The following is a 19229-nucleotide window of genomic DNA, read 5'->3' on the forward strand; positions in this document are numbered from 1 at the left end:
AATCAATCATTTGTTAATTATGGCTGTATTACAGTAAATAACAAGACTAAGCCCCAATTTGACGTGTATTAAAATTAACTCTTAAACAGCTCTCTATGATGTTCCAGTGCCCTGCTAGCAGCGGAAAAAAAGGAAAAAAGAGGTCACATCAGTTCTACCCATGCAAAGAAGTTATTTTCCTTGTCGTTCAAACCAGGGAGCTGCAAGTCTCCTGAATAGAGTTTTCGGCTAAGGCAATTCCAAGATGTACTTTTTGTTTCGATCCGACACCATTTTTAGGGGGTTCTAAGCTATTTTTCGAAATCACATTAATTTTTTTTTAAACTAACACTTCAACATTAAGAATAATTTAGATAATAGTTACAATTCCTGTATAAGCCAGAAATGGCAATTTTTTCTCACTCGCCAGTTTTTTTAAATGTTGTTTTTGTTATTGGTTTATATTTACCTTGTTTCTTACTTATTTACTACTTGCTTTGACTTGTTTCTTACTGAAATAAAATCTAAACAGTGAAATGCAATCCCTATTTACTTACTTGCTCACAGGGCAGGGATATAAACAACTAAAAACGAATCTCAGGGCTCCCTCCCCTTTTTTTCCATTTACCGCGGTTCGTCTTTTGCTACTTCACTTTACTCTTCCAGAAATTGCGTGTTTTTGAAGTGTAGTCTCTGACATGCTTACTAAATGTTTTGTGTTCTACCGCTTTTAAATAAAACATTTGGAATGTAATTTTGAAATGAAATGGAACTGATATTGAAATCTAACAACTGAATTGAAAATTCTTAAAATCAAACTACGATTGCCAAAAAAAAAATAATGGTAACTAGTGATGAAATTACATTTGCTTGAAAATCACAAGTCTAGTCTCTGAAGTGACCAATTTAAGTTACCCCTCATTCACACATTCCTGTGGTTAAGGGTAACAATATCATTTGCAAAGGCACTATCACATAAATAATTGAAAATAAATCCCTGAGCTTCCCATTTCTATCCTCAGTCATCGACCTAAGCTGTCACCCCTTTCTTGACTTTCAGAAACTGAGGCTTAAACGTGCTACAAATGTTTTCGACGATGCATGGTGTATCTAATCTCCCCCAGCAACAAACTCCTCTTCCCACCCTCTGTTTAGCCATCGAAGTCTTAATATGATTAAAGATAATAATCTAACTGGAAAAACCACATAAAATGAAAATAACCAAAAATGAATGCCGGACCTCCCTATCTACCCTCCAACAAACCCACCCCTTCCCTTTTTGGTCTTCAGCTAGAAAGGATCACATGCGCTATAAGCGCTTTAAAATAAAGCGATATACTACTAGGCTACCCTAAAATGAACATTGCATTAGAAAAAATGAAGTTTTACGTGGATGCAAAGAAAAAAAAGTTTTGTTTAAACAAAAGCTATCGAAGAAAGAAAACAAAAGTTTTGCAAACTGAAATACAAGCTTTTGTTACTTGGGATTTTTGATCTACCGTGAAGGCGATAGAACTTTTAAAAAACTTTACAATATCAAATTAAAAGTTCTAAAACTCAAACAAAACAATAATTATAGGTTGCTACTGGTTACTCTTGTATTGTAACTTCTGAATGACAATTAAAGCTGACTTCGTTAATTAAAAGTATACCCAGAAGGATTTCGTAAATAAAGGAACATCCAAAAAACGTAGCTACTTTAAGGAGTTTTTATTCCAAACTCGCAAAATAAATGGGAATTATCGAATAGATATCTTTAAGGGTACTGGCACGATAGTAGCTTACACCACTATCAAATTTAGAATAGCTATAGGCTAGCACCTATTGTATATAACTGCCCGGAGTATATCGGGGCGTAAAAAACCAATATTCTGGTGTTCCACATCCCAAGGAATACCGCTACCAAAAGCTAAGGATCACATGTCCAAGCTGAGGCAATCGACCCTGAAATTCTTCCCTAACCTATCCTGGTTTAACGAAAAATAACATGGTAATTTCTAGAAAAACTCACATGAATAAGCTCATGCCAATGGCAATATAAGACCTGATGAAAACCATACAAAACAGAACAAAGTAAGTTTGCCCTCCTTCGCGGACAAAGAGGACGAGACCAACCAGAAAAGGGAAAATGGATGAAGTCTTTGGTACCCATTTCACCCAACTCTAGTAACACGCTAAGATAGCAGTAACGCGACTCTTTGTAAAGAAATGTCAGACAAAATTTTTAATTCAATTAGCTATTCTAAAGAGCAGCGGAGAAGGGGGAAAGGGAATTTATAGAAAAGAAGGAGAGAATAAAGAGGCAGAAACTGAAAGATTATCACGCGTAACCTCCTTAAGAAATTCTTGTTAAGAGAGAGATAACCTTAGCTGAAGTTTTTCCGAAAGCATATCTAACACTTTCACGAGATTTCAAGAATAATGCTGATTAGCACAGTAAGGGTCCGGCCCTTAGAGAGAAAGGGATCAGAGCATTTTTTCATTATGAGAGGAAGGGTGACACGTCGGAAAAAGTATTGTTTTTATCATAGTTATTTTCCCATTATTTTCGAAAGAGCCTTTCGAGCAAATGTCAGGGGCGAGGGGGAAATGTAGCACCCCCATGTGCAGGTTACATAAAAATATTTTTACATATTTTATGTTAAAATAAATAAATAAAAAATTGATCATCATTTCAGCACATGGTTTTGATTAAGTCGTCGCCATGAAACGGTCGTCGCCGTTATCGGTTATCGTATTTCGGTTATCGTCGTATCGTATATCGTTTATCGTATAAACGGTTATCGTCGCTTGAAAATGGTTTTTCCAAAATTAAAATTTTTTGTCGGAACCAAGTTATAAACGTTATCTTGTGAAAAAAAAACTCTTTTGAATGATCTAATTGACATTACTGTGAGACGTGTCTATCTGCCTGTATTTTGCAGTTCTCCTTTGCCGAATTTAATATTTCTCGATTTCTTTAAAGCGGTTTTGCCGAATCACATACAGCAGTCTGTTTTGCTGAACAAAAGTTGGTTACATGGTCAGAAAGTTGGTTATATGGTCAGATTTATGTGTGTCTCAGAATCGTAATACAATAATGAGCTGCATGAGGCAAGACATCCTGAAAAAGTATTCACACGTCCACAGTATAACAATGGAGTATTCTGAGCCTGGCCATTCCACGATTCAGGAGATTTAAGTCTCTTTTTTTTATATATTTATGTTTTGCTGAAAACGGCCCTTGGACATAGGGTCAAATTATTCATTCTAATATAGAATTCCACTGTCTTGCGAAAAGAACTACTTATTGTTCTTCTTGTTGTTGATGTTCATAATGGAAGGGTGGTTTTCGTCGCTACTTATTTCAATATGTTTATTTTTGCCCAATATATGGAGATGGGGCGTATGATTTGATTTGCAAGGAAATAAATGGACTGAGGCAAGAAATTTTTACCAGGTTGTATATAAGGGAGGAATGGGTGGATTTTAAATTGAGTGATAAAAGTTTTATAAGGATCAAGAAGTTTGGAATGTTTAGGGTTCAAGTACGACAGACCCTTTTCTGTAATTTTCTATATATTAATTTGTCTGACTGACTAATTTATCCACAAACTACATATAAATAAACATCACATAAAAAATCCGTCAAGGGAAGACAACGAAGTGCCTAAGAAGAGGGTTGCAATCCTTTGACTCTCAATCGATTAATCAATCAATAAAAAACAAAAATGAACATACTCTCTCTCACCCTACCTTTTTTACATAAAAAAAAAACTATATTTCAATACTGAAAGAAAAAAAATATTCAAAAAAACTATATTTCAATATTCAATATCTCTAATTGATTACTGGTATTGAATATTGAAAATAGAATATTTAAATAAACCGATGTGCTTAGCCCCCCAAATACCAGTTGGAATATTATACGAAATTCTTGGAGCTTAGTAACGTATAATAAAGCCAGTGCATGTGGTGTCTTGATACTCAACCAAATTATCGGCATTTCTAGTATTATAACAGTTGAGGCACTATTAAAACAAAGGAATTGGATGATGGCTGAAGGGCGAAAATTGCGGCATCATTGATATGCGAAAATTGCAGCTTGGTATTAACGAATTTGACTTACGTTAAGGACACTTTAACGCTTGAAACAAGATTAAAAAAAGAATGGATTTAAGGGTGAATTTTTGTTCATAAGTTATATGATTTTGCATTTATGTATTATATAAAGACTTTTGAAGAATTAATAAAGATTTTAGGGTTAATAATCAAACTTTATCAAAATAATCAAAAATATCAAACTTTAGACCACTATTTGAATGCATGTACCAACGATGTCCTTAAGAGCAAATATTTAATCATACTGACATTCCCACTGATCCCTTATCACTTAAATATAGTTGTAATAATGACCCATCCTTCTATATTGATCACTCCTGAGGAGCGTTTGAAGAAACTTGCTCATGGGGGAGACTCAATATTTCCATTTCTTTCTCACTTAACATCGTTTCCACTGACAAACAACTATGAATTCCCAACTTTGGTTTTAAATGGGCTTCGGATTGTCAACAGACAATCGGTAGTTTGAGTTCCCAATCTAGATTATGGATACAACTACTAGGCACGATAGTTGCTTTTGCCGGGTTTATAAATATTGCACTGCTAGAGTTTGAAATTCAACAATTCAGTTTTATAAGTTTGAGTTCCCAATCTAGATTATGAATACATAGTTTGAGTTCCCAATCTAGATTATGAATACAACTACTAGGCACGATAGTTGCTTTTGCCGGGCAAAATAAATATTGCTCTGCTAGAGTTTGAAATTCAACAATTCAGTCTTATAAGTTTGAGTTCCCAATCTAGATTATGAATATAAACTACTAGGCACGATAGTTGCTTTTGCCGGACAAAATAAATATTGCTCTGCTAGAGTTTGAAATTCAACAATTCAGTTTTACAAACCTCTCCGTTCGTATAAGCAATAATTTTGGATCTTGTTTGAAGAATCTGTTTTGTTAGTGGAAAAGGCCTTTAATCATAGCTATTTTAATGACCCATACCTCTAGGTCGCTCCTGAAGACGCTACTGATTCCCCAAGCTAGACCGACTGATACAACTTGGATAGTATCTGCCCTTACAACAGATAATAAGGATTAGGAGTTCATAATCTAGATTGTCAATTCGATCATTTCGAATATTTTCAGGCGACGAAAGAGAACAGAAAGAGCTAAAAGTAAAGGTCATACGACTAGAAAAATGTAACCATTGTTGATCTTTATTGAATATATTATTACATTCAAATATATTGTTATATTAACATAACGATATTATTACTATTCTAACTTATATTATTATAATCATATCTTTATTGTTTATACTCTTAAGTTTATCCCAATTTTAATGATTGGCAACTGCATTGATACAGAATCTGAGAATGTAGGCTATGTGAATAAAGCGCACCAGCACGATCTTCTTATCTTTTTTTCGCTGTTTAATCTTTATTAGGATGGTAAGCGGGAAGTCCTACTGCAGCAGTAACTGTACAAAAAAATAGCGGATTTTGACGGATAAAAAAATTGTCTGTTCCGCCGTTTGAAATAAAACAATTTTTTAAACCATTCTTTATAAGCTTCTTTTTTCCGCTCATATTCTTAACGTTGTTTCAAGAATCTGTTTTCTCAGTAGAAGAGGTCTTCATTTAATGATTCAATCCTCTTGGTCAATTCTGATTTCCCAAACTAGACGAATGGAAGCGACTTACCTTCCAATAACTTGAGCAGCATTTGCCCATTGTCCAAAAGCTTTCTTGTACATCTTTCTGCGATAGTAGTGACCAGCTAAGTAGATGTAAGGATAAACGTGCAAGTCATCATACATTGTAGAGGCAATACTGATTCCTTCTTTGTACAGTGTTTCACAAGATGGACGGTCTGGTGTAGGAGACGACTCTTCGAGGTCGGCCAAGTTCCCTGTTAAAATAATGCAGCAAATAAGGCCAAATACCAAACACAGAGACACCCAATTATCTTGTAAATAAAGCTATCTGCATTATATGACATAACATAGAAGCCTCAAAGCTGAAAATACGAATAGGAGAGTAAAGGAAGAAAAGTGATAGATAGACAGATAGAGAGAGAGAGGGTGAAAAAAAGGGAGAGACAGAAAGAGAGAGAGAGAGGAGATTGGGGATGTTTCCACCGTTGGTGGTAAGTCTGATCAATTAGGCTCTTTTCTCGTTTTTCGTTGAACAGCTTGTTCACTGATTTACTAATTTTTGTTTTTCCATCCCAGCAGCAAAAAGAGAGAGTGTTTTGAAGTAAGAATCTTGTCTACACTGTAAAAGTCAAACGTTTAGATTTAAAAGAGTTTAGTCAGAAACTATAAATTCGACCAAGGACTTGATTATAAAAGACATGCCTAATCAGTCTAGCCAAAATTAGGATTTGGAACAGGCAAACAATGAATTTCACCAACTGGTAGGCCATTGTTGCTAACCATGGTTGATACTTTTGTAAAATAGTCGGTAAAGTCGGTAAACAATTTTTTTTACCGACTGGCCCAGCACAATGCAGGAGGGAGTGAGCTCCACATGGCACCTTTGATTTTTGCTTTAGAAAAAACAATTAACATGCCATTGAATTTGTATATTTACTTTTATGCCTCTCCCAAGTAAAATACAAAGAAAACCCTACCCTCAAAGATCTGAACTGTGCTCACCCGCTTTAACATTGTAGGTTAAATTAAAGCATCCATTGGTATATGAAATTTATTGCATATACCAACCAACACTAAAGGAAAATCACCCATTTCGGTTGATTGACATCTTCTGGCACCCTTCTCCTCTCTCACAAAGGTCCAAACTGTGCATATCTACGCGCATTGTACCTTTGAGCTAAAATTTACTTTAAAGTGAAATAATTCTATTAGCATCACTAAAACCACCCACATAAAAGAAATAATTCAGGTATAGGTTCATTCATTTTCCTATTTCTTATAACACATAACATACTAAAATATCTTATTTTTCTTTTCTATACATATCTGATAGAAGACAAGCTCGTTTTACACAGATAAAAAAAATCAATAAAGAAATGGATATTCAGTCAAAATGAAAAATTCGACCAACAAAAAAAAGGAGGAAAAATCAGTAAACATAAGGTCAATTACTCACCACACCAGAGCAGACACCCTGTCCGATGATACATAAAATACAATCACAATGGGATAAGAAGGAGGATATAGTATTTGTTTATGAATTATTAAAGTATTTTCACTGTGAAAGGGGTGCCCTATGGCGGAAGGGCATCCTGCAAAACCGGGAATATTTTTTTTGTGGCTTGGTAATTTACAAATTTACAATAGTATACCTTTTTTTCATCAATTACGTTTGGCTACCGAAAAAAAACAAGTTTCTAAATTAGTGTAGGTGACATTAAAGTTTGAAATTTAAGTGAAAAAGATTACTTATGTCACCAAGAGGAGAGGTGGGATTTTTTTTCTTAAAAAAAAAGAAAAAAAGAAGAAGGGTATCAAAACCCGAGAGAAATCCCTAATAAAGGAAAATAATAAAAAGCCTCCAATTTAACTAATAAGTAATAACTATTCAAAACAAATGATTTTATCTTTTTTTTTTAAATTCCAAGCAATATATCAAGATTGAAATAGATTTATATTTGATTCAATGCAGCAGCCATACTATTTCATAGAGAAAAACGGGACCTCTGTAAAATTAAAACTAAACAAAACAAAAATTAAGCAAGAAGAAGCAAAAAGCAAAAACCGCAAAAAAAGCCAAAAACAAAATACCAACCGCCAGTGGATAGTTGTCAAAACAGTTAAAGTCGTACAACTTTCAGAAGAGGGATTGATGCAGTCAAATAAAACTAAACAGAACCAAAAAGTAAGCAGGAAGAAGCAAAAAGCAAAAAAGAGAACAAGCTAAAAATAGCCAAAAATAAGTACCAAGAGCCAATGGATAATTGTCTAAACAGTTAAAGTTGTACAACTTCCAGAGGAGGGCTTGATGCAGTCAAATAAAACTAAAAAAAGCAAAAGTTAAGCAAAAAGAAGAAAAAAAACTTAAAAATAGCCAAAAAACACATACCAAGAGCCAATGGATAATTGTCAAGACAGTTCAAGTCGTACAACTTCCAGAGGAGGGCCTGATGCAGTCTGGTTAGTTCAAGGGAGTCAGTATGTGCAGATACACTAGGATTTATTGCTGAAACAAGGGCTGCCACTTCTGTTTTTCTCGACCCAACAACAGGTTTACCTAAGAGGTAAACCCAGGATCTAGTTTGAACTCCAGTGTCGATTGAGTGGCCTCGTCTATCATCAGCTATTCTCCCTGCAAACCAGAGATGGTATAATTAATAAAAAGACAGACTAATTAGAAACAAATAGGGCTGATAGATTAAGATGAATTAACTTGTTGGAGTAAATACAGCAGCACTGAACCAGTAAAAAGCCTTACATCCTCCATGCACTCTTTTTCGAGGCACTTCGTTACAAATAAAAAAAAAAACTTAAAAGAGGACTGTTTCGATCGAATATGGAAATATCGAGTGCCTTTTTTGTGGTTCAAAAGTGGTCTGTGGCAAACAGTCCCTTTCTCATACTCTCATTTGTCCTCAGACAATATAGTGCCCCTGATATCAGTGGAATCAAAATCTTAAGATATTCATTTAAATTTTAGATAGATTATATATATATATATATATATATATATATATATATATATATATATATATATATATATATATATATATATAGGTCAATTATAGAATATACTTCTAGGGAGGGGAGAGGGGCATAACCAACGCATTAAAAGGAACAAGGGCCTCCAATTTCGTAGTTGGTAAGTTTTTCACGGATAAATCCTAGTAGAGAACATATAGGAATCTGTTAAACTAGGACCTTGCAAGGAATTTAAGTGGAGGTATAGGTGGGCCCATGTCTCTTCAATCACTTACTTACCAGCAGACAATAAATTCACAGTAATAACTCCGGAAAAGGCTTTATGTCCCATAAACAAAGGTAGGAATGCAGTACATTGTCTAAACTGTATTCAAGTGAAGTTTTTCCATATTAGCACAAACACAAGCAACGGCATAAAAACGAGTCAAGTCTAAAATCAGCGCAAAATGGTGCTAGGTGCAAAGACCAGCCAACTTTCAATTTTGATCCAAAAGAGGTTCAATCCTTACTCAGTGCAACAGAGATCTGCGTCCTGACTTGTTGTCGAAACGAAGTCCAAACTACGGGATTTCCGTTACGCGGCCCAAAAATTTCACACTCGTTGTAAAACCAATCTAAGCATGAACTGCAGAATTTTGGCGACATAAAGCGAAAACGAGTTGCGTGCTGACTTAAGTCAAATAAGAGTTAAACCTAAACTGCTGCTATACCAGTGCCAAAATGAGCAAATTCAGACAGAGGCAAAAAAGCATGCCCGCTTAAAGTCTCAGGCAGGTTGATCAAGAATTTAAAATTGACATAGGGCCGTTAGATTGCCTGGAATGAGTGGCAAACAAGGCACACCAGCCTATGGTCTTAAGAAGGTTGACCAAGAATTTAAAATTGCCATAGGGCCGTTAGATTGCCTGGAATGAGTGGCAAACAAGGCACACCGGCCTATGGTCTTAAGGAGGTTGACCAAGAATTTAAAATTGCCATAGGGCCGTTAGATTGCCTGGAATGAGTGGCAAACAAGGCACACCAGCCTATGGTCTTAAGGAGGTTGACCAAGAATTTAAAATTGCCATAGGGCCGTTAGATTGCCTGGAATGAGTGGCAAACAAGGCACACCGGCCTATGGTCTTAAGGAGGTTGACCAAGAATTTAAAATTGGCACAGGATCGTTAATTTGTGTGGAATGACAGGCGTCCAAAACCAAATTGGGCCCATCCGCATAGTGCCAGCCAAGGCGAGCGATCCCCACTATTATTATTAATCTGAATTGATTATTTATTCTAATTTCTGGTCCTCTCGAGTAACAATTATTCATTGATAATAATTTATGTTCTGCTGCATTCATAATTTATGTTGCACTGATGATATGTTGAACTTAATTTCAGTCCATTTAAGGTTTTAATATCCCTCTTTACTTTTCTTTAAAACAGTTTCTTTCTTGGAACACGTGTTTTCTCGAATTACCAAGAATATAAGAATTAGATTACAGGATAAGCAGAAACATTCTAGATGGTACAAGACCAAATATACACAATAAACTGGAAGACATAGCTAGGGAGAGGAATGCCCTGCATCTGAAAAAATAAGTAATAATGACGGAGAAACTAAGTACTAATTCCCCCAACACTAATTAGGCTTTGTTTGGGTGTGGAGGCAAGGGGCCTTTGAGGCCAGAGCTTCAACTCAGTTTGGGTTGTTCTTGCATTAACAATAAATTCCCAAAAATAGTTTCAACGCAGTGGCTCCCGCAAGGCTGCTTGGCCACTAAGGAAGAGGGGAAAAAACGACAAAATCTAGTCACCAACCTTAAAAATCCCCAATTTGACAAGCTAGACAGGGGAGCGAAGCATGATTTTACCGACTGAAGTTAACATCTAACCCAATCAGACACATAAACTCCAGGGCAAAAAAAGAAAGAAACTCAATCATTTACCAGAAACTCTCTAACAAGATAATCGAGAATATTAAATCCTATGTTAGAGCGATTACAAAACAAACAATTAGTAAATAATTGCAAAATTACGTCATTGCGTTGGATTGTATAATTATTTATAATCGTTGCATAACCAACTGCATGAAGAAAATTTTTTTTAGCACAAGCATCGCTGAATATCAAACAGCATTTACGATTCTTTCTTATAAGTTATTCTCCATGAGAGACACAAAAACCCTAACCAATGGAACTTCAAAGCACACCAGCAACTGGTTGCAAAGGTCAATGGTCTGAAATTTCTTGTCTTAAGTCTATTCGGCTGTCGATACCTGACAACAAAATTTCAAGCAAATCTAGACATTTCAGCGTGGAAGGCAGGCGAGGCTCAGAAGCGGAAAGTATCCCTTAAAATTCATTCCATCTACCCACTTGGCCCTTGTCCCAACACTATAGTGCAAAGGTGGGCAAAGGAGAGATGGTCTCTGTGTATCATTACTCTCATGCCCAGGGTCGTATCCAAAATTTTTTTTTTGGGGGGGGGGAGGGAGGGTACAAGAAAAAATAAAAAAAACGCATCAAAACTTTGTTTATATTCATTTTGTTATGTTTTTACAAGCTGGACAAAGATTTCAGGGGGGGGGTTGAGCCCCTTAACCCCCTTGGATACGGCCTTGCTCATGTCCCATTAGTTCAAGGCCCCAATTCCATAAACTTGAAGCCAACTGGGGAAAGAAAATCTGCCCACATTTCTGCGGAAAATTTAATGGAGAATTAGGGGAAGGAGCAAAGTGCTAGAAGAGCAGCACACACACCAAAATCCTAATATTTCCAGAATAAAAGGTACTTTTTATTCAAATAATCAGATACAATTCTTTTATTATTTCTTCCCCCTTCCCCGAAAAAACATTGTATGTATGTGCCTGAGGCCCGAGGCCTGAGGCTAATGTGCCTGAGGCTAAGGGCCAACTTTGTTCTCTAGCCATACAGAATGAAAAGCCCTACCTGATCCTTGTTCAAACAAGGCGCTGATGTAAATTTATTGCAAAAAATAATAGGCATGGGAGTGCTGGTGCCGGAGGGGGCACAGGCCCACTTCATGCCTCAATGCGAATTAAAATGAGTATATAATCTAAAAATTGCATAAATGAAAATATAGATCGAACGGATATCGTACTATAAATAAGACAGTGACAAAAAAAACTTAATAATAAAACAGGTCTGAATATTTTGACTTCATGTCCAAAAGTCTGTATTATCAGAAAAAATTTCTTACATATAAAAAAATTAAATTGAATTTCACAGAACATATGAATTAAAGATAAAAAAAAACAAACAAGAAACTTACATATTAATAGTGTCTAATATAATAACTGTTTGTCACTACAAATAGCACGACAATCCAATAAAACCAGGATATCACGAAAATCAAACAAAATCAGGAAATCAAGATTCCTCTCGAAATCAGGTGCAAGATGCTTACCTTTCTGCTAAGAAGTTGATGGGGAGAGGAATGGAAGGCAGCAGGCTTTTTTTTTCTCTTTTTTTACTAAACTAAAATTATGGTCGCTTTGCAGTGTCATTATCCACTTTTTTTCCAATATTTGCAACAACAACAAGGTTGTGACCTCTTTGGCTGATAACCTTACACCCCCCCTCCAAAAAATTGCGACAACGATAAAATTTAGTCTTTTTTATTTATTTATTTACTATATTTAACTATGGCATTGTTGACTTGTGCAAAAGAAGAAGAGGAGATAAAGCATTATAAAAAAAACAAATGATACGTGATAATCAAAATCCATTTAACTTTTTTTGAATTTGTAATTACGGTACTGGCTTTAACTATAGCATTCTTGCTGCATGGAAAAGAAGATGAAGAAAAAAACACTTAGTAAAAACAAATAACATATGCCAAAATCCATCTTCAAAAAAAAAAATGAAAAAAAAGAAGCCTACCATGCCAAGTGACTTCAAGCGTCTTGCTACAATTCTCTCCAAACTGAACCCATGTATGATCTTCAGAAAGTGCTAAGTGAACATCAGAAAGGCCAAAAACTTGGCATGCTGCCACTACTGCATATGTAACACCAAACGGGTCCAGCCTTCCTTCTGAAAAAAAAAAATAGTGTATGCTCAACAGTGTCACAAAACGTTTTTGTAAAGTCCTTGATACCAAGACTAGTCTGCTTGACAACTCAATAATCGGATATTACTTAATAATGTCCCCCCCCCTTTCCAAAAGACAAAAAGCAGCATTATCACAACTTCAAAAGAATTCTTTTTATCTTGACAGCAAGAGCTTCTGCTCTTGATTCTATTGCGAAACTGCGTCGTTGCGTTTGCATAATTATATGTAGTTGTTACATAATCAGATGTATAAAGAAAATTTTTCTAGCAGGAAATAAATGAAGAAGAATAAAAAAGGTAAACTAAAGAGCATATTTATGTAACCGTTTGCCTCTCAGCATGAACATACCTTATGATCAAGGGGATTAGTGCTATGTAGGAGAATAACACTGCTGCGGTTAAGGTAGGAAATGAGGTTAGCAGCTGGTTTTATGTCAAATGAGCAATTAAGCAGGGCTGTTTTCTATTCCCCCTTTATATGGATTATTTTGATGGACTTTGTCTTAAGGAGCACAGGAAAGGCAATGGGAGACCACGGAATCAAATGAGGAGGAAAAAATCTCCTGGACTTAGATCATGCTGATGATTTAAGCATCCTAGATGAAAGTGTGAGCAAAATGAATAAAGTTTTGGAGGTTTTGCGAGTTCAGGGTGCTAGAATAGGTTTGAAAATTAATGTTAAAAAGACTAAGTCACTAAGGCTAGGAACAAGTGAAGATGAAAAGCTGATGTTGGATAATGAAAAGATTAATCAGGTGGGCAGCTTCACTTACTTTGGTAGTATTATTAGCAAAGACGGTGGGAGCAGTGGAGATGTTAAAAGTAGAGTATCCTTGGCTCGGGGTTTTTTTTCCCAATTAAACACGGTTTGGAAGAATAAGAAAATAAGTCTGCCCGCCGAGATTAGAGTATTGAAAGCTACCATGATATCAGTGGTCAGATATGACTCTGAAGCATGGACGATTCGAAAAGTCGATGAAGATTTGGTAGATGTCTTCCAGTGAAATTGCTTAAGGATTGCTCTGGGCACCCGGCAATTTTACCGTATTTCAAACAATAGGCTGTACGAAAAATGTGGTTCAATACCGCTCTCTAGGGCTATAATGAAAAAAAGGTTGAGGTGGCTAGGGCTCGTTGTGCGGATGAAGGATGACAGATTGCCGAAAATTGTTCTTTTAGGTCAACCGTCTAGGGCTAATCGGACAGCAGGTCGTCCTCGTCTGGGGTGGGAGGACGTTATAAAGAAATATTTAAAGGAAATGGGAACTTCACGGCCGGGCGTAAAAAGAGAAGCTTTGAATAGATTGGCATGGAGGTGGAGCGTTCGTAGCTGTGTTGGCCTCAGGCGGCTAGGTGCTGCGGTGATTTGTTAGTAGTAGTAGTAGTAGATCAAGGGGATTCGATACCATAAAGAATCAGCCTGTTAGATTGGATAAGTGGTCCAAATAAACGGTATAAAACTAAAAGCCGACATCTGTTTTCCCTGAAATCTTAGAAAAACCTTGAAATTTCTCTTGTTTTGTGCCGGACATAGATGCATTTGGTTTTATAAAAACCTATATCAGTAGGAAGTGTAAATTTGTTTTTCGATCAAATGGAGCCAAATTTTATTTTTTAAATTCAGGAAAGGGTTGTCCCTTAAAACGTTGTAGTATACCTGCTAGGAAAACGCCAAAAGCACCTAAAAAGAAATGTCATTTGGTGAATTTGACAGCTCTTCGAATTTTCTTTGGAATAACCCACTCTGATTGAAAGCTTTGCCAACACAATTCCATTGTCAGTTCAATCAAATTTCAAAGTTGGAGCAACTTTTCCCAAATCAAGTAAAAATGACAGTAAGAAGGAAAAATGAGCCATATAGTAATATAAGGGGAAAGATATACCTAAGAAAATTGACCTGTTTCTCTGGATGCTTGAATTATGCGGGCTTATCTTAATTTCGAAAAGTTTTTTGCAGAAACTAAATTTCAGCTGGGGGGGACTGAGGTCTGGGGGAAGGAACAAAATGGGATATGGAGGGGCAATTGCCCTCCCCCCACCCTATACCAAATTACGCCCCTGCTAAAAAGGAGAGGTCTTGTTTTTGTACCCAGTCTGTCTGCTCTGGTGTACCACGACAATGAAGTTGTCAGCCAATTAAAATTTTCAACATATATACATCCCATAAACGAATTTCTATACAAGAAACTGATGTCATACACTTATATGAGTTCACTAAGAACAACTTATCAACTTAAAAAGAATTCTACTTCTTTTGGTTTCAAGATTATTTTTCTTGTTGTAATTTGAAAAAAATGAGCGAAATTTTGTATATAGCCTAAGGTATGTTCCGGTGTTAAGGGGGAGGAAGGGAACTGGCACGCAGTCAAAGTAAAGGGAAATCTGAAAATCTAAAAACTACGAATTTTGTGAGTGTACTGAAGTGAGAATTTTGTTATCATTTCATTATATTAATTAAAAAAACTTTCCTAAAAATAAGATTTTCAAAGAAAAGTAAAGGCCATTATAAACTTAAGCCCAGCAGATACAAATACATTTTAAAATTCAAACTCAAAACGACCAGAAATTACTATTAAAGAATAAATGAAACCCAAACCAAACAGAAATTAAATAAACAATCATAGCAAAAACAAAGAACAAGTAATAATATAAATGAATAAATAGATCTTAAAGCAAGTAATGCTTATATTGAATATGAAAATCAATCTTAAAACAAAAAAAAATTTCCTATTGAAGCATAAATGAAACTTAAAACGAACAGAAATTAAATAAATAAACAATGCGAACAAACATACAATAGATATTAACGTAAATTAATAAATATATCTTAAAAAGAGTGTAAGTTAAATTGAATATGCAAATCAAGCTTGAAACGAACAAAAATCACCACAAACAAGAGTTTGGGTATGACCTCCTTCTCTCACTGTAAAATTCTAAAACCTACTAAGTCATTGGCGCTTTACTGAAAACTATGTGCGTCTTGAACAGTCTTGGAATATTTGATGTATAATGATATTAATTGTTGAAAGATCCATCAGTTCAAGAATTTATTTTACTGTAGTTTTATTTTTATTTTCAATATTGTAAGAACTGGAAAAGAAAATATTTGTGATATAATCCGTTTTCAGTTAAGCGCCAATGACGCAGTAGGCTTTTGTTTTTATTTACAGTTAGGAAAGGAGGCAGTATCCAAACAGTTGTTTGTAGGGAAACTATGTTCGTCTTTAACAACTTTAAAAATAGCTAATAAATTGAACTGAATATTTGATGCATTATGATATTAATTGCTGAAACCTCATCAGTTCAAAATGTTGCTATAATTTTAATGTTTATTTTCAATATTAAGTACAAAAGAAAATATTTGTCATAAAATTGGTTTTCAGTAAAACGCCAATGAGACAGTAAGTTTTAGACTTTTACACTGACAGAAGGAGGTCATACCCTTTGAGGTATTTGAGGACCTCAAAGACATAATTTCCAGAACTTAAAACTTTAATAAAATCCCTGTCTCAAAATTTTGATTGGAAGTGTTTGGGGAAAAGGTGGTCGTGAAAGGGGGGTTAGTTGCCCTCAAATCACTTTCGACTATTAAAAAGGGCACAAGCCCTTTGAATTTCCAATCGAATGAGCCTTTTTTTAAGCTTCTACAACAATGCCTTCTATAAAAACCTTATATGCCCCCAGGGTATAACTTAAAACCCTTGCCTTGAGGGTTGTGGGGGAGTGTCATCCTCAAAAACATATTTTCTATTTGTAAATCAACTACGCTGAACAAAAATGGCTATCTCAAAATTTTGATTGGATGTGTTTAGGGAAATGATGGGCGTAGGGGGGGGGGCTAGTTGCCCTCCAATCATTTTCGACTATCAAAAAGGGCACGAGCCCTTTGAATTTCCAATCAAATGAGCCTGTTTTGAAGTTTCTACGACAACACCTTCTACAAAAACCTTATATACCCCCAGGGCATAACATAAAACCCTTGCCCTGAGGGTTGTGGGGGAGTATCCTCCTCAAAAATATATTTTCTAACTGGAAATCAACTACGTTGAACAAATTGGCTATCTTTCAAGGGGTAGGGTAGGGCCGGTAAAGACGCATGGGCGTGGGGGGGGGGAGATTGACATACAAAACATTCGCGACTATTAAAAAGAGCCCTAGGAACCTTAAATCCCAAACAAATGAGCCCCTTTTGAAGGCCCCACGACGACTATATCTATCTTAAGTGGCTCTGGAAAAAAAAATGATAATAATAAAACATTGGAGCCGTATGGCCTTTACTATAGGCAATGCTATAGCGTTGCCTCTGATTCAGCTAATATTTATTTATTAGATTTTCAGAGGTTCAACTCCAGTATAACTGAATGCCAGTCTCCTCCATTTTAACGTCTGTATATAGTCCTATGCAGCACACTAAGTTTGCTGATTTTGTTATTTTGCATTCTCTTTCATACTTATTTTGGTATTGGTGAAGTTTATCCCCTCTTGTAAAGAAACTATTAACTTCATCTAAAGAATTACGTAAATATTACAAAAAAAAATCCTATTTCGTTACATTCAGAAAATTCCAAATAATTTTAATTTAATTGGTTCCTAATTAAAATTTTAATAAATAATTAAAATAATTTTAATTATTTTAATTCCTAATTATTCAATATTAAGAATTGCTTCCAGATTAACAACATCCCAGCTCTCCTTCGCCTTTTCATTAATTTGTAACTTTTTTTTATGAACAGTTGGTTCATACTACCAAATAATGCCAAATATAAAAAAATATATCAGCAAACTTAGGGCCTAGGACTACATCCAGGCATTAGGAATAGGGTACTTGGATACAATTAAGCAGGAAAGCAATAGGGAAATCCAAAAAAATGAAATTGCTTGTATGTTATGAAGCAGGAATTTTGTTACTGCAGTGTTTAGTTCAGAAGAAAGGATACACTGCACCTTTTTTTCCAAGAAACAACAAATAATGAATAATAATGAAGCATTTTGTAATGACAAATTTGTAGTGCAGGAGTCGGGGGAGGGAGGTGTTTTGCCCTGGTTGACTTTTATTGTTCGCCTGGTCATCCAGCAATTGACAAGTTAAAATGAACAGTTCTACATTAAAAAAAAGGTAGAACTGACAAAAATTTTTAAAAGTTCTAAAATACTTGCTTATATCATTCTCAAAAGCGTTTCAATTTACTTTAATGTAAAGTTTTTGTGCTGTATTGTAATTACTGCGCTGCACTTCGCTAATATTATACTGTAAATGTAAGGTAATTCCTAACATCGTAATACTTTTTTTTTTTTTGAAAGCAAATGGCCCCCTTTGGTTGCTCTTCACTTTAAAATTAAAGTAAGCTCGTTGTTTTTTTGGAAAAAAAGGTGCGTTGTTTTTTATCTAAAGTTCGTTGTTTTTTTGTTTTTTGTTCGTTGTTCGTTGTCTAAAGTTCGTTGTTTTTTATACATAATAAAAGGAAGATAAATCTAAAAAAAATAAATTTAAAAAATAATTGTATATCAGTATGCTATAACAAATAATTATAGGCAGATATATAGCCTACCCATAGGCTGCATATAAAATGTGACTTGTGGTGTTGATCTGCATTATTGTTGGCACTTATTTCTGAAATTTTGCATATAGCCCTCTACTTTATCAAGGTACTAGGAAGGGGAATGGTAAGCAAATTCAAAAAAGTAGAATTTTCTTTCAAAAAAGAAGGATCTTACCAATCAAATATGAGAACAAAGTTTGCAAATGTGGCTTATCCTTATAATAGGCTCTGGACAATGTATTCCAAATTGAGTTTGCAATTTTCTTCACTTGACTTTCTGATGCAAACCCCTGATCCTTTGAATGTGTCAATTCAATCAGTGGCCTGTCTTCAAACTCATTTTCTTCCTCAAAATTGATGTTTTTTACTTGATTAACAAATTGATTCCACAGATTCTCAACAAGTGGCAAAGAGAGCACTGGAAAATCAGCATCTTCTTCTTTCTCATTGTTAAGATTTGTGGTTGCTGATATGTCTGTTTCATGTTCTTTTAATGGAGTATCTTTGATAGTTGTCAACGCTGTTTCTAAGCTGCCCATAACAATAGACAACAATACCAAATCGGGTTCTTCTGGTTCAGTCAGTTCAGCTTCAAAGAGATTTACCACATCTTTTATATGCTTCAGTGGGAAAGTTTGTTTTGACCTCTCCTTTATGGAGAATTCCATTTTGATATTATTCGTGATACCTAGGAAGAAAGTAAATAAATAGTTAATTCTATGATAAGTGTAAATAATTTGACATTATCTAATCTTATTATGATTAGCAAGAAAAAAAAAACAGCCAAAAAACTTGAATCTAGAAGAACCTAGATTCGCTAGAACGCTATATTGAATCTAGCAACCCTTAAAAATTAGAAAATACAAAAACAAAACATGTGCTAAAAAGCAAAGTAGGCTAAAGGAAAAATCCTGAAAATGGAGAAAAAATAAGAGACGTTTTTCTTGCATCACTGACCCCCTTCCCTAATGAAAACA

At 35.2% G+C, this 19229-nt stretch overlaps 1 protein-coding gene across 2 annotated transcripts in view; it reads right to left on the bottom strand.

Moving 5' to 3' along the window:
* Positions 1–19229, bottom strand: part of Mnn1 (menin 1) — a 65085-nt gene that overhangs the window by 19230 nt on the left and 26626 nt on the right. For both annotated transcript variants that reach the window (XM_089105715.1, XM_089105716.1), the window contains exons 2-5: positions 18428–18940; positions 12542–12694; positions 8066–8308; positions 5723–5930 (exon numbers count right to left, since the gene is read on the bottom strand). In XM_089105715.1, the coding sequence (XP_088961841.1) occupies positions 5723–5930; positions 8066–8308; positions 12542–12694; positions 18428–18920 (1097 nt within the window). In that variant the 5' untranslated portion in view covers positions 18921–18940. The remainder of the gene's footprint in view (positions 1–5722; positions 5931–8065; positions 8309–12541; positions 12695–18427; positions 18941–19229) is intronic.

Source organism: Artemia sp. Qi Xiang Cuo, chromosome 20 (genome assembly GCF_049724085.1).
Source record: "Artemia sp. Qi Xiang Cuo chromosome 20, ASM4972408v1, whole genome shotgun sequence".
Lineage (NCBI taxonomy): Eukaryota > Metazoa > Arthropoda > Branchiopoda > Anostraca > Artemiidae > Artemia > Artemia sp. Qi Xiang Cuo.